Raw genomic sequence first — 14,464 nt, forward strand, 5'->3', positions numbered from 1 at the left:
TGTACTACGACAGCGTACAATCTAAAGACTCATGTTTAAATGTTGTTTTTGAGTAAGCCATGCTATTATCTAGCTTTACACTATAAAAACTACGTCATTTACGTAATTTGGGCAGAGAAACTGTTTAATGAATCTTAGTACTATAAAGACAAATTTGATTCAGCGCCATCTATGAGATTTCGTAAAAATCAAATCAATTTACATGTTAACACTACTGAACACAATGTTAAAAATTAATAATTTAAATATAATTATGTTATTTATTTATTTAACTCTTTAACCCATAATAAATCTTCCCTTCCCTATAAGGTGCGCTTATATAATTCGTGTGAATATACTACATTTTTAAAAGTGAGGGTAGATGTATATTATTTTAAGTCAAACTAGACACCATTACAGTTAATCTAATATTGATTGTGTTCATTGGTTACATTTTTAAAAATCTTCGTGTTTTAATAATTCGATCACGAGGCGGGACTCTAATACAAAAAGGTTAGTTCGTTGATAATTATTATTCCTTCATCATTTACATGTTGTTAGTAAAAATATACTTTGACTGTTAATACTTTTGTTCAGTATTTATCTGTATGATTATTGCTTGGTAATTAATATATTTTCATGTCGTATACCTAATTATAAACATAAGTGTGATGTGAAACTAGCTGGATTTATTTTTACACACTCACAGTCTCATATTTTGTGTTAATGTTAAAATAGTATTAATAGTGTAAATCATAATATTTTTTCAAAGTTAAAAATATTTCCTTTTTTCTGATGGTGTTGCCATCGAATTAAACCGCGCTGTCGTTTCGTTCACAAAAAGTCATGTTATTAGGACCGAATATGTAGCCGCCTCAACTTACGGAAACGAGAGTAACCTGCGTTGTCTGTTAGTTATTATATAGTCGAATTTAACGTTACATGGAAATTGGAATCTAAATATATGTATACCTACTTATATTAAATCTGTAGAGGTCAATTCTGCACATGAAATATATTTCCTAAATAACTATTAGAGATCGACATCGACGTCAAAAATGTTTGTCCGTCTGTCTGTCTGTATAACCGTTATAGAAACAAAAACTACTCGACGGATTTAAACGAAACTTGGTACAATTATTTTTCATATTCGTGAGCAGAGCAGCAACTCCATTTTTAAGCTTTCGTCGCGTGTGCGTTCTTAATGCGTGTATCTTAATGGTTAAAGCTACACAGAAATCAAGTATGAAAGAAATGTTCTCCATATTATATAAAAAATATCTCCCGACATCATAAATGTCTATCTTTTATGGTTGAGCTTAGGAGTTCAAAGCTTTCTGATTATATTTGTCTACTAGCTGTCCCCGCGACTTCGTTCGCGTGGAATAGTGACTATGGGACCTATGACCATGGGCTCAGGGTGGGGCAACAATAAAAAATCATTTTTATTTTCATGCTCCCACTCCCGCGCCCACTCGCACTCCCACGCCATATGCCACGTTCAGTCCCAATCCCACGCCCACGCCCACTCCCCTTCACAATTAGTACCTACCAGATCAAAGCCAGGGTAAGCGCCCCACCCAGCCCCACCGTGGCTACGCCCATGCTGAATTACTACTTAACATACAATTATTGAGTAAATACGTACAACCATACTGTACTGTTGTACTACCATAAATAATTAAAAGAATTGTTATTAAAATTTCTTACTAAACTGAGCTAAAAAACTTACGTACCAAATTATTAAAGAAAATCAAGAAATGAAATGCCTAACCTATACCAAATAGTTACTACATATTGTAATTAAAAATTATGATTAGTATATAATATCGAAAATCAAAAAAGAAATGCCTAACTAATTCTACGTAAAATTTCTTTTAAATTATGTCATATTATTTTTTAGGAACCAGGGGGGGGGGGAGAGGAGCAAATTCTATTTCCTTCCTTTCTTAAACGGATGTTTTTAATAATCTATGGTGTAGCCAGTAGCCACTGATCAGCTTAATCGATACTCAGTTTTTATCAAATCCAGAAACAAATCCAAATTAGATCTTTCCTGTCTCACGCACGTAACTAAAGGCTGAAGAGAGAGAGAGCACGTAACTAAACCGTTTAGACGAAGAAAAGTGTATAGAAAAAGGAATAAATAATTTCATAAACTTCCCGACGATCTTTAAAAATAAATTATAACTTTAATTTTTTTCATTCCCACTTTTACCCCTATGTAGGTATAATAAGTGGATGAACCAATTTTGATACACTTTATCTAAGAACCAGCGTCGGAAAATATTCTGCCTAACAAAAAAAACCGCATCTAATTCGGTTTACCTGTTAGCCAGCTACGGTGCCATAGACAGACACACACACACACACAGAAATACATAGCGGTCAAACACATAACACCAGTCTTTTTGCGTCGGGGGTTAAAAATATAATACGACATAATTTAAAGGACATTTTATGTGGAAAATTTACCTATACACCAGGGTAGATAATTTTTGAAACAAAAAAAAATCGCAGTAGGATGAAACCCATTAGAAAAGGATATGATAAAAATGTAAGGAAAAATAAATTACGGTCAATCGGAGTTCGGGAAGTGGGAGGGGGGGGAGCTTTTAAGAGAAAAAAATGGTTTCTCTCGATTTCTCGATAATAATAACACCTGCTAATTTTTTTCTACATATTTTAATTGTACAGACATCACTTTTCCACAATTTTATTATATGTATTGATGATGATGATTGAGATTATAACACTCTTAGTCCGTTTTAATTTTTATTCACCCGCATCAGTGCCACCTAAAAAATCTTTATATATCGAAATTCGAGCAAAGTTAAGAAAATGAGAAATAAGAGTTCTCAAGGATCGTTAGAGATAAGAGGCTTACTATTGACCGAAAACAACATGTGTTATGCCGAACCTGAAACCGCTTCACAACGAGAATTGCGGCTCACAGCTGACCGCGAACGGCATGTACTATCCTGTGAGACCGAAACCTTCACTGAGGGTATATATAACGTCTCACAGCTGATCGCAAATGGCATATTGTACTATCCCGTGAGACCGAAACCCTCACTGAGAGGGAATTACGTCTCACAGCTGATCACGATCGTCATATTTTATCTCGAGAATTCTGAAACTTTTACTCAATATGAAGACCGTTTGACAAATAATAGGGTGCACCATAATATTATTCGATCTCTCGAAGATGAACATGAGCATAAGCAATGACTAGAGTAGGGACGCGAATATTACCATTATTTGAGACAAGAACGATTAATAAGTTTGTTTAATGAAAGATTAAGAATTGAAACTATTGGTCTCTTTAAACGGACGAATAGCGAGAGGCCCGTCTTATTGCAGACAGATTTCGACATAGTCTTAATGACTTAGAGGTAAACATAGAAGATCAATCTACAAATTCGGTGGTGTGGTCCGACAAAATAATATAAAAGTGGGTTTGCTTATAACCTCACAATTGATTACAGATCATCTTCTGTATAGGCGATATTAACGTAGTATGTTCTTTTTGTAATGCTTTAAAGTGGAGTAAGGAGTCGGCTTTCGTTTGAAGATACGCCGGAACCTTTGAAATCACTACTTTTAAGTTTTAGAGGAACATGTGCAATCTAAACAGTTCTTAGACAATATTAGCTCTTATAGTATTGCGTTTTAAATGATCCTTTGGTGCTCAACAATTATCAGATGCTCCTTTCATTCTTACTTTTAAGATACAAGGTCAAGTTTATCATTTGATAGGATCCCTTTTGCCTGAAGGCCAACCTAAGTTTCTTTAAATATATTTTGTATTCGACTACGACGAATAATCGAATACAAGAAATCAATATTTCTCGAATTTAAAACTGAACTCATTTCACAATTTTAGAACATGTTAATTCATCAGGTTAATCCGTATATATGCGTTTTAAATCGACATTAGAAGCTTTTCCTCAAGATGGTGATATTAATATAAAATTGGTATAAATGCCGATAGACGGAAGTCTATCAGCACTCAGGAATTCCCTGAGCGTGTTATAACGCCCAGGCCGCAGTATTACAATTTTTCCTACAGTAGGGCGACGAATGTATTTTCGCATAGCAACGGAGGGGAACTCGTGGGGGGTAAAGTGACGCGGGCCACGTACCACAAACATGTTTAGTTTGTGGTACCGAGCGCGAAAGAAAGTCATCGTGTTTTTAGTAAAGTTACTATGTAAACTAACGTAATTTATTACTTAGGTACATATTCTATAACGGTGCGCTCAAACTGTTAATCTACATTTAATTTAGATTATTATTTTAATTACTAAGAAATGTAGAATTTAAATCACATTCATTCATGTTTTCCTCAGATATTCGATGTCTATGATTTTCGATGATTTTAAGATTTTCTTATCAGAGTATTCAATTTTAATGTAGTTAAATTTTATAAGAGACAATTAAGAACATTAAAAAATAAAGTGTCACGTATTTTTTTTAAACGACGAATGACGAAAAACGACCGAATCGCGGACGAAGTCGCGGGCAACAGCTAGTAGCCAAATATTTCAATAATAATTCGTGTGTAACATTACAGGATAGTAACTACGAAATGATCAAAGTGTCTATATACAAACCACTAAGTGATTCTATGTGAAGTGTACTTAAAAACGTTGACCTTTTCGTAATTTCAATTGAAAATTTAAATTAAAAACAAAATAAATAGTATTGCATCAGCTCTTGAACTACATGCATTTCGCTTCCGTATATCTCCGCATACCATCTTAATATGCTTAATGAGCGCTTATTGCGCCAAATTATGCAGATGAATTATTTAAATACCTTCCATATCTCACCGTTAAGTACCTCTTTAATTGCTTTCATTACAATTTTCATAAAAAATTGAAAACTTAAGAACTTTCCCACTTTATTGCGGAAAAACATTTTAGTAGTGATTCATTCGGTTTATTTTTGTATTTTTAATCAAAATAGAATTTGTTTATGGTTGGTGAAATAGATTATTGAAATCGGAAACTTTATTGCATATAGACCAGAGAAAAATTAATAGGATTTTTGGTAAATATGCCTGAATATTGGAATTTGGAAAAAATGAGTTTTCTGCACTAAACTATAAATTAAAAAAACGTAAAAAATGGCCTATCAGATAATTTAACCACTGTTATTCAGGTTTATGCTTTTTTAACTTTAACGTGTACTTCTTATAGTTTATACGCACACAATTAAATCTCCCCTTTGTTTCAGTTGCACACGAGGAGACTACATAAAGGTGTACTGGGAGGTGCAAGGCCCTGGGCCTCCTGGAGCCATCAACGAGCGATCAGGCTGGGCCAAAGAGCTGTGTGGGGGCAGAGCTGACATTCCACCAGCGTTGTACTCTCCAGGACAATCCCTGGTACTGGAGTTCCATACAGGATCGAGACAGAACAACTCCACCGGTTTTTTGGGAACGTACAGCTTCATTGACAAACGTGAGTTATTTATACGAATACATTATTTAACTTATTCTGTATCTGAATGTTTTGCGCGCTTTTTCACAGAATGATACCGTGAGGTTTTATAATGTAATTAAATTCTCATTCGTTTTACAGGATTATGACTGCTCGACGGAACATAGTGGGGTTTTAGTCGGTAAGAATCCGACATAACCCACGGCTCCTTCCCCGGGGGCCGTGGGTATCTTTGGAAGATTTCCCCACTATAAAAAAAGGATTATGACTTTCATTCACAGACAAACTTTTGTCTTGAAAAATTAATTATTATCATTCTTTTTTTATACTAAATTATCTATTATTGCATGTCATTGTAAATATTTTTGCGCACGAGATACTTGGTGTATTAGGATCAGGTTAAATATGATCGTATCTCAAATATATTTAAATGGATGTGTGCTAAATCTATATCCTTCTGGACGATATGAAATGAATAAGGACTAGGGTACTCACACCTGTGCACTATAATAGGCGATCAAATTAAATGTATTTAAACGTTGAACAAATTTCACATCGTGAGGTCAAACTTGAAAATGAAAAATTTAAATATTAACGAAACATTAAATGGATATTTATTACGCAAAAAGCAATCCAGCGTAATTACACCACAAATAGATTTACCGCATAAAATTTGATTGCTTTCAATTAATATTGAATAGTATTAAACTCATTGGAATTGCCATAATGCTGAGATCATCTAAAATAATTATTGCCACAATACATTTAATCGAAATATATTAATAATAGAGTTTAAGTTTTTAGTGAACTTAGTATTAATTAAAAACTAGCTGTGCCCTGCGGTTTCACCCGCATTGCTCTACTCCTGTTGGTCTTAGCTTGATGATGATGATATTATAGTCTTATAGCCTTCCTTGATAAATGGGCTATCTAATACCGAAAGAATTTTTTCAAATCGAGCCAGTAATTCCTAAGATTAGCGAGTTCAAACATACAAACTCTTCAGCTTTATAATATTAGTATAAATAATAATTATACATACGCAATAGTTGATTTATATGAAGCAAGAAGTGCATGTTGTTATGGCGCGTTGTCTTATAGCTTAGAGAGTATATATTTTGATATATGAATGTTAGCATGGAATTCTAATATTAATAACTGTTATACTCTGATGTGTTACATTATATTTTACTTTTTACTGTGTTGTAAAATATCTAACTTGTCTGTTACCTATTAAGACATTACATCTCATGAAAAATCGTCTCATTACAGCAGAATAGCACCAACAGCGAAGTCTACTACTATAATTGACTACGGCCATTGGACGAGTAGATAGAAGTACTAAAATCTTATTATATTATAGAATAAATTGGCATTCGTTACACAGCTATAACCATCAGCAGCTTCTGGCCAAGTGGGCTCATGCCAGATGCTTCTGCTGACTTGGCAAGCTTTCTTTGTAACTTAGTTATGTTTTAGTTGAATAATCAATTGTAACACAGGTGTTTGATTTACGAGTTCTTTGGATGTTATAGAGAATTAACTGACGGAATGCATAGGATGGAGGTTCATTTAAAATTTACTTCGGTCAGCTTCATAAGTATACCATATTATAATATTGCAAAAATCCTTATTTACAGTGAGTGAATATTCATACTCGTACCTCATTCTATAGACAAAAGTATGATTTTGTTATATGCTGGATATCAAAAAAATTATATTACCACGCATCTTCTCTGCATTTAGTTACCAAATACCTAGTTATTTAACAACACCAGTGACATGTCCATAAATGTAAGCAAAAAAAATTCTACCAAATATAATAGTCTGATAAGAAAAAAAAATTCCACCACATTACATAACCCAAAATGCGACTAAAATATATTCCCAACAAAGTCATGATCCAGCATAGTTAAGCGTGTCCATAAATCCATCAAAGAGATCCTACATAACGTCAAGTGTTTGATGTCAGACCCGCATTGGTGTTAAACCTGGGATCTATGATAGCGGCCGGCTTATCATTTCACGCATCTTTAATACAAGGATCAAATCTAATACATGTAATAGGCAGCGACAGTGTGACATTGAGTTTGGTATCTGTTCCCTATATCGTCATAATTTTGGTGTGAATTTAGTTTAATACTATTAGTAGGAGTAATTATATTTGTCTATGATTTCAAAGCCTGCGCGATATAAAATTCGTTTCATAATTACTATTAATTATAAATTTATATAAATAGAATTTGTTTAAAATGATGATACTATTATTTTCCTTTATAAAGCGTGAAAATAATTATTTAATTAATAAATGCATTTTGAAAACAAGAAAAAGTGAATAAAGACTTATTTAAAGAGCAGATATTAAATGGAATCTTTATATTTCCTGCTTATCCTGGTAATTTTATAATAAATAATAATAATAATTTTTTTTATTTCGTACTCTTATAATTTTAAATCTATACTGTTCCCACTGATACAATTTCAACCTTTGTGAAAATAAAATAAAGTATTTATCTGTTCAATCGCAGTCAAAATTAGATAATTATATACTTAACTGTGCGTTTTGAAAACAAGAAAATGATCCTTCTTTATAATTAAAGACTTATTTTATAGAGCAGATATTAAATAGAATCCTTAGTATATTTTCTGCTTAATCTGATTTGTACTTTCTTTTTCAAACTCTAATGATTTTGAATCCTACTGATACAATTTCAAACTTATAAAATAAAGTATTTATCTATTCAATCATACTGAAAATTAAATGTTCGTTTTATACTTTATTAAAAGCGGATACAGATTTGTACTACCCCTTTTATTATAAACTGTTTAAACACTGTTTTATACTTTTATTAAGTATAGAGTATAGACTATTTTACTTTTCATATAAAATGTTTCATTCATAAAATTAAGCAACTCTAGTACGCTTTCTATATGCCTAGTCAATAAGTCCTCACGTCAAATACTTGCCTTTGTCGAATGTGCACCTAAAGACATTTCACGTGTTTTCACATTTCATTGCACTCTTGATTAATTTATCCTTTGTCTGAAGTTTAAACCGATATAAATACGGCAAAGGATAAAAGATCAAAGTGAAGGAGTAAACTAGACAATTTAAAGAATTAAACTTGATATTAATTTAATCATTTCTGTGCTGAATTATTGAATTACGTATTATAATATCTAGGTACGTATAGATATCTATAAATTTAAAAATCATGTAAAAACCATGAGGAGTAAGATAATTAATTAATCGTTTGATAGATAGATTCTGATTGGAATGTTTTAACACATTAGGGTACATTGATGAATACCACATACTACGAAGAAAACTCTTGAAACTTTTGATTGCTTTAGCATGCATACAAATTTTCATATTCATTGCACTACTATAACTTTCCAGAAGTTAGGAAATAACTTAATTTGTAGAGATCCTAAAAAACGTATCGGCCTGATAGGACATAGAAGGCTTATCACCTACTTGTCAATAAAGTAAATCGATCAGAGAAATATATTTTATGCATTTGTCGCATACCCTTCATCGGTCACGCGACTTCCGTTTTATATATAGTTATATTATATAGATATACTATAAAACAAAGTCGTTTCCGCCGTCTGTGTCTGTATGCATAGATCTTTAAAACTACGAAACAGATTTTGATGGGGTTCTTTAATAGATAGAGCGATTTAGGAGCAAGGTTTTAGTATAAAGTTTGTTAACGTTTCTACAAAGCGGGCAAAGCCGCTCGTACATTGCTAGATGTATATTTGTCACATCGATTGAAATTCTGCTCTTCTATAGCGCAAATTACGTATACCTAACTGAAGCAGATCGCCGACGTTGCAGTTTCAGCGTATTGTGGATGTGACGACGGCTGACCTCAATTGGGCAACTCATGTTATTTTAATTTAATTAAAATATTCATTCTATATTCGATCGTCGAATGTATTAGAATAATTTTAGATATAATATTTCATTGTAATTTTTATTTAATTAAAGTATTAGAAAGTTTTTTGGTTTTTTTTCCAATCTGTGGCTGTCGCATACTTATTTGGCGCAGTCGGTAGGATATCCGCAAGTAGTATTCAAGACTAATTATCTTACATCGATATAACTATACGTCGAGAAGCTACTTTGGGGGCTTTCAAGCACCGGCATCGGATATCACGAATCTACAGTTCTGCAACAGCCCAGGGGAATCCAAACTTCGATTCACGGAGAGAAACCAGAAAATGCAGTATATGTAAGTACACTTGAATTATTCTCGTGTTGCTTCCTTTATTCCTAAGTGTATCCTTTAGCACAAAATTTATCACCCTAGAGCCTTTAGGTCGCGGGACCCTGAATCGCGTCAGGCCCGCCAACGTGTAGTAGATAACAATAGAGATACAGATTTAGATAATAGTTTATTTTTAGATAATTTATTCAATTTAGAAATGGCACATCCTAGAGACCCGGACACAATTTTTAAAGCCCTTCGCTTAGTTCCCGATTTTGATGGAAATCCCAACATTTTACCTCGGTTTATAAGAATATGCGATCAAGTAGTTGTGCAATATTTGAGCACCGAACCGGGTAGCGAGTTTTCTAATTTGTGCTTGCTGAATGGTATCCTTAACAAAATAACTGGGACCGCAGCATGTACAATTAATTCTAATGGCATACCGGATAGTTGGTTAGGTATTCGAAGTGCTCTGATTAATAACTTTTCGGATCAACGCGATGAAACCGCCTTGTACAATGACCTCTCCTTAACGACGCAAGGTAGTAGAACACCTCAAGAATTTTATGAGCATTGTCAAACTTTGTTCAGCACTATCATGACCTATGTGACGTTGCATGAAAGTATTGCCACTACCATCGAAGCGAAACGCGATTTATATAAGAAAGTGACGATGCAAGCGTTTGTACGAGGACTTAAAGAACCTCTAGGTTCCCGTATACGCTGCATGCGCCCTCCTACTATCGAAAAGGCGCTCGAATACGTCCAGGAGGAACTTAATGTAATGTACCTCCAATCGCGAAATGACACTACTAAAAACCAACCAACTCCTAAGATTAACCTCGCACAACCCTCGTTATCTTTCACACCCCCGCGTCTACAGAATCACCAATCACCAGTCAACTTGCAGGCCCCTATGGCACCACGCCCGTTTAGGCCTCCTACACACCCATTTAACCAAAATCGTATGCCCACTAACACGCAAAGAATGTTCGCTGCACCTCCACCTAACTATAATCCTCGGAGTAATGTATTTAGATTACAACCACGCCATAATTCACCACAGACACAAGGCCCTCAGCCTATGAGTGGGGTACAACGATTCACTCCTAAAGAATTGCCTCCGACTAATAGGATGATCGCGGGTCATGATTGGAGTAAATTTGGTAATCCACCACCATCCAATTATTTTAAATCCCGTGAACTTAACTTGAACGACTCCGCGGCTTATAATGACTTTTACTACGGTTACGGTGGTTATTATCAAGAACCTGACTATACGCAGTATTATGACTACTCTGATAATGGACTTACTCATGAACCCACCTATGACATGACGTATTACGATACTACTGTGAACAACCCACCACATGACGACTATCAAACGCATTTAGGACCTAGTCAAACCGAACAGGATTTTCAGGAGGATTCGAATTCACCAAAACCAAGATAGAATTGAATCTTCAAACGCAAAGACAGTTACCATACATTCAGATTAGGAACCCACCTTTGAAACTACTTATTGATACGGGTGCTAACCAATCCTTCATAAGCCCTGAAGCTGTCGAGAAATATTTTGCAAATTATCCACTCAATTTCGATCCTTTTGAAGTAACCAATATACATGCGACCAGTAGGAATAACTATTCAATAACCTTACCATGTTTCGATGAGTTTAATGACCCTGATAGTATGAAGCTTTTCATATATCGATTTCATGACTACTTCGACGGACTTATAGGTTTAGATTTATTAAGCGGTTGGGAAGCTCGAATTGACTTAAGAGAAGGTAAACTGTTAACTCGCTCTGCGTCAAATCCTATTATGATGTACAACTCTTGCAACGTGAACTTATACGAGGATATAATTCCAGCGGGAACTTCTAAAATCATTCGTATTCCCGTAGATACGATTGATGGCGATGTACTCGTTAGGGAGCAAGTACTTTGTAATTGCATAATTCACGAATGTATTACTACTATTAAGAATAACCGTGGTTATTTGGAGATTGAGAACCCTACACCAAATGACATCATATTTTCATTAGATACACCAGCGCACGCAGAATTATTTAATGTTGAGTGCACGCGTACTCAACAATTAAACTCACGCGCACGTGATGTCATTTCACGTTTACGAACGGATCACTTGAACGAAGAGGAAGAAGCTAATCTTATTAAGCTTTGCTCTCGCTATTCTGACGTTTTTTACATTGAAGGGGAAGCTCTTACCTTTACGAATAAAATTAAACATCGAATAAGAACTACTGATGAATTGCCGGTTCATACAAAGAGCTACCGATATCCATTCGTACACCGTCAGGAAGTAAGGGACCAGATCAAGAAAATGTTGGAACAGGGTATAATACGACCATCTGAATCTGCATGGAGCTCACCCATTTGGGTAGTACCAAAGAAGATAGATGCATCTGGTAAGCAGAAATGGCGTCTTGTGGTTGATTTTCGAAAAGTCAACGAAAAAACGCTAGACGATAAATATCCTATTCCCAATATAAGTGATGTTCTGGATAAGTTAGGGAAGTGCCAGTACTTCACCACACTTGATTTGGCGAGTAGATTTTATCAAGTGGAAATGGATCCACAGGACATAGAAAAGACAGCATTTAATGTTGAACACGGTCATTTTGAATTTCTACGTATGCCTATGGGACTCAAAAATTCTCCGTCCACATTTCAGCGAGTAATGGACAACGTCTTGAGAGGGCTACAAAACGAGATATGCCTCACTAGGCATATATCTCGATGATATAATAGTGTTCAGCACATCCCTACAGGAGCACATGATTAATCTTGAAAAGGTTTTTCAGAGACTTAGAGATTCAAACTTCAAAATTCAGATGGATAAATCCGAGTTTCTGAAGCTTGAAACAGCTTATCTTGGACACATCATCAGTAAGGATGGAATCAAACCAAATCCTGACAAGATAGAGGCTATAAGAAAATACCCCATCCCGAAGACACCTAAAGAAATAAAACAATTCCTAGGCCTACTTGGTTATTATAGGAAATTTATTCCAGATTTCGCTCGCACTACTAAGCCACTCACTCAATGTTTGAAGAAAGGGAGGAAAATCAGTGTCGACAATGAATACATAAATTGCTTTGAGAAATGCAAAAGTCTCTTAACTAACGACCCCATCCTGCAATATCCTGATTTTACCAAGGAATTTGTACTAACTACGGATGCATCGAATGTTGCTATTGGAGCCATCCTATCACAGGGTCCGATTGGGTCAGATAAACCCGTGTGTTATGCATCGCGAACCCTAAACGAAAGTGAGTTGAACTACAGTACAATCGAAAAAGAACTGCTTGCTATAGTATGGGCTACAAAATACTTTAGACCCTATCTATTTGGTCGAAAGTTCAAGATCATAACCGACCACAAGCCACTACAATGGATGATGAATCTGAAAGAGCCGAATTCACGTCTTACAAGATGGCGACTTAAACTGAGCGAGTACGATTTTACAGTAGTTTATAAAAAAGGTAAAATTAACACCAATGCTGACGCTCTTTCCCGGGTAGAAATTCATACTAAAGACGTAATGTTTTTGATAGATGAAATTGACGAGCTTAATTCAATTATGGGAAATCCATCCGATAGCATACGAGCTCAAGCTAATTCATCTACTGAGACTGTTCACACTAGTAATGAGAATCCAATTTTGGAAATCCCTATCACAGACGAACCACTCAATAAATTCAATAGACAAGTACACTTTACTATCGTGAATGGTGTTAAAAAGCGGCCTCAGGTAACTAAACCATTTGATACCCACACGCGCATTAGTATTCAATTATCAGAATCTAATTTAGAGGAAGACGTAATCAACGCCGTCAAAGAATACGTAAATCCAAAGGTAAAAACCGCCCTGTTAATTACTCCTCCATTGGGAATGTATTCGATTATCCCGATACTACAAGATAAATTTAGAAGTTCATCCATGAATCTTGTGTTAGTTAAAATGGAATTGGAAAATGTTAAGGATTATCTTCGTCAACAGGAAATTATCCGCCACTACCATGACGGAAAAACCAACCATAGAGGAATAAATGAATCTTTTTTGGCTTTATCCCGGAAGTATTATTGGCCAAAGATGAAGGAACACATAACAAAATTCATAAGTGAATGTACACTATGCGGACAGGCAAAGTATGATAGGCATCCCGTTAGACCTCAGTTTAACATTGTACCTCCAGCTACCAAGCCGTTTGAAATAGTTCATATAGACTTGTTTACAGCAGAAGGCGAGAAATACTTAACATTTATAGACGTTTTCACTAAATACGGTCAAGCTTACCACTTACGTGACGGAACAGCCGTTAGTATATTACAATCCCTCTTACATTATTGCACGCATCATGGTATTCCTTTAACCATCGTAACGGATAATGGGACCGAGTTCACCAACCAACTGTTTATGGAATTTACGAGATTACATAAGATCAACCATCATAGAATATTAGCTCATTCTCCTAACGATAATGGAAATATCGAAAGGTTTCATTTGACTATCCTTGAACACCTTAGGCTTCTTAAATTACAACGTAAAGAAGAACCTATTATTAATCTTATGCCCTATGCAATCATAGCTTATAATAGTAGTATACATAGTTTCACACGATGTAGGCCCTTTGACTTACTAACAGGACATTTTGACCCCAGAGACTGCATGGACATTGACTTTACACAGACATTATTACAACAGTACGTCCAAAATCACAGAGACCAAATGACAAAAGTATATGACATAATTAACTCTTCATCCCTTGCTCACCGTACCGATATAATGGA

General features: G+C 35.0%; 1 protein-coding gene across 1 annotated transcript in view; it reads left to right on the forward strand.

Moving 5' to 3' along the window:
- The window catches only part of Sol1 (CUB domain-containing protein Sol1), a 214,667-nt gene that overhangs the window by 94,614 nt on the left and 105,589 nt on the right, over window positions 1–14,464 (forward strand). The window contains exon 5 of the mRNA XM_090102022.1: window positions 5,221–5,447. Coding sequence (XP_089958148.1) covers window positions 5,221–5,447 — 227 coding nt within the window. The remainder of the gene's footprint in view (window positions 1–5,220; window positions 5,448–14,464) is intronic.

This window comes from Colias eurytheme, chromosome 5 (genome assembly GCF_061535395.1).
Source record: "Colias eurytheme isolate Ceu_HAF_F1 chromosome 5, ilColEury1 Martin Lab GWU primary, whole genome shotgun sequence".
Taxonomy (NCBI): domain Eukaryota; kingdom Metazoa; phylum Arthropoda; class Insecta; order Lepidoptera; family Pieridae; genus Colias; species Colias eurytheme.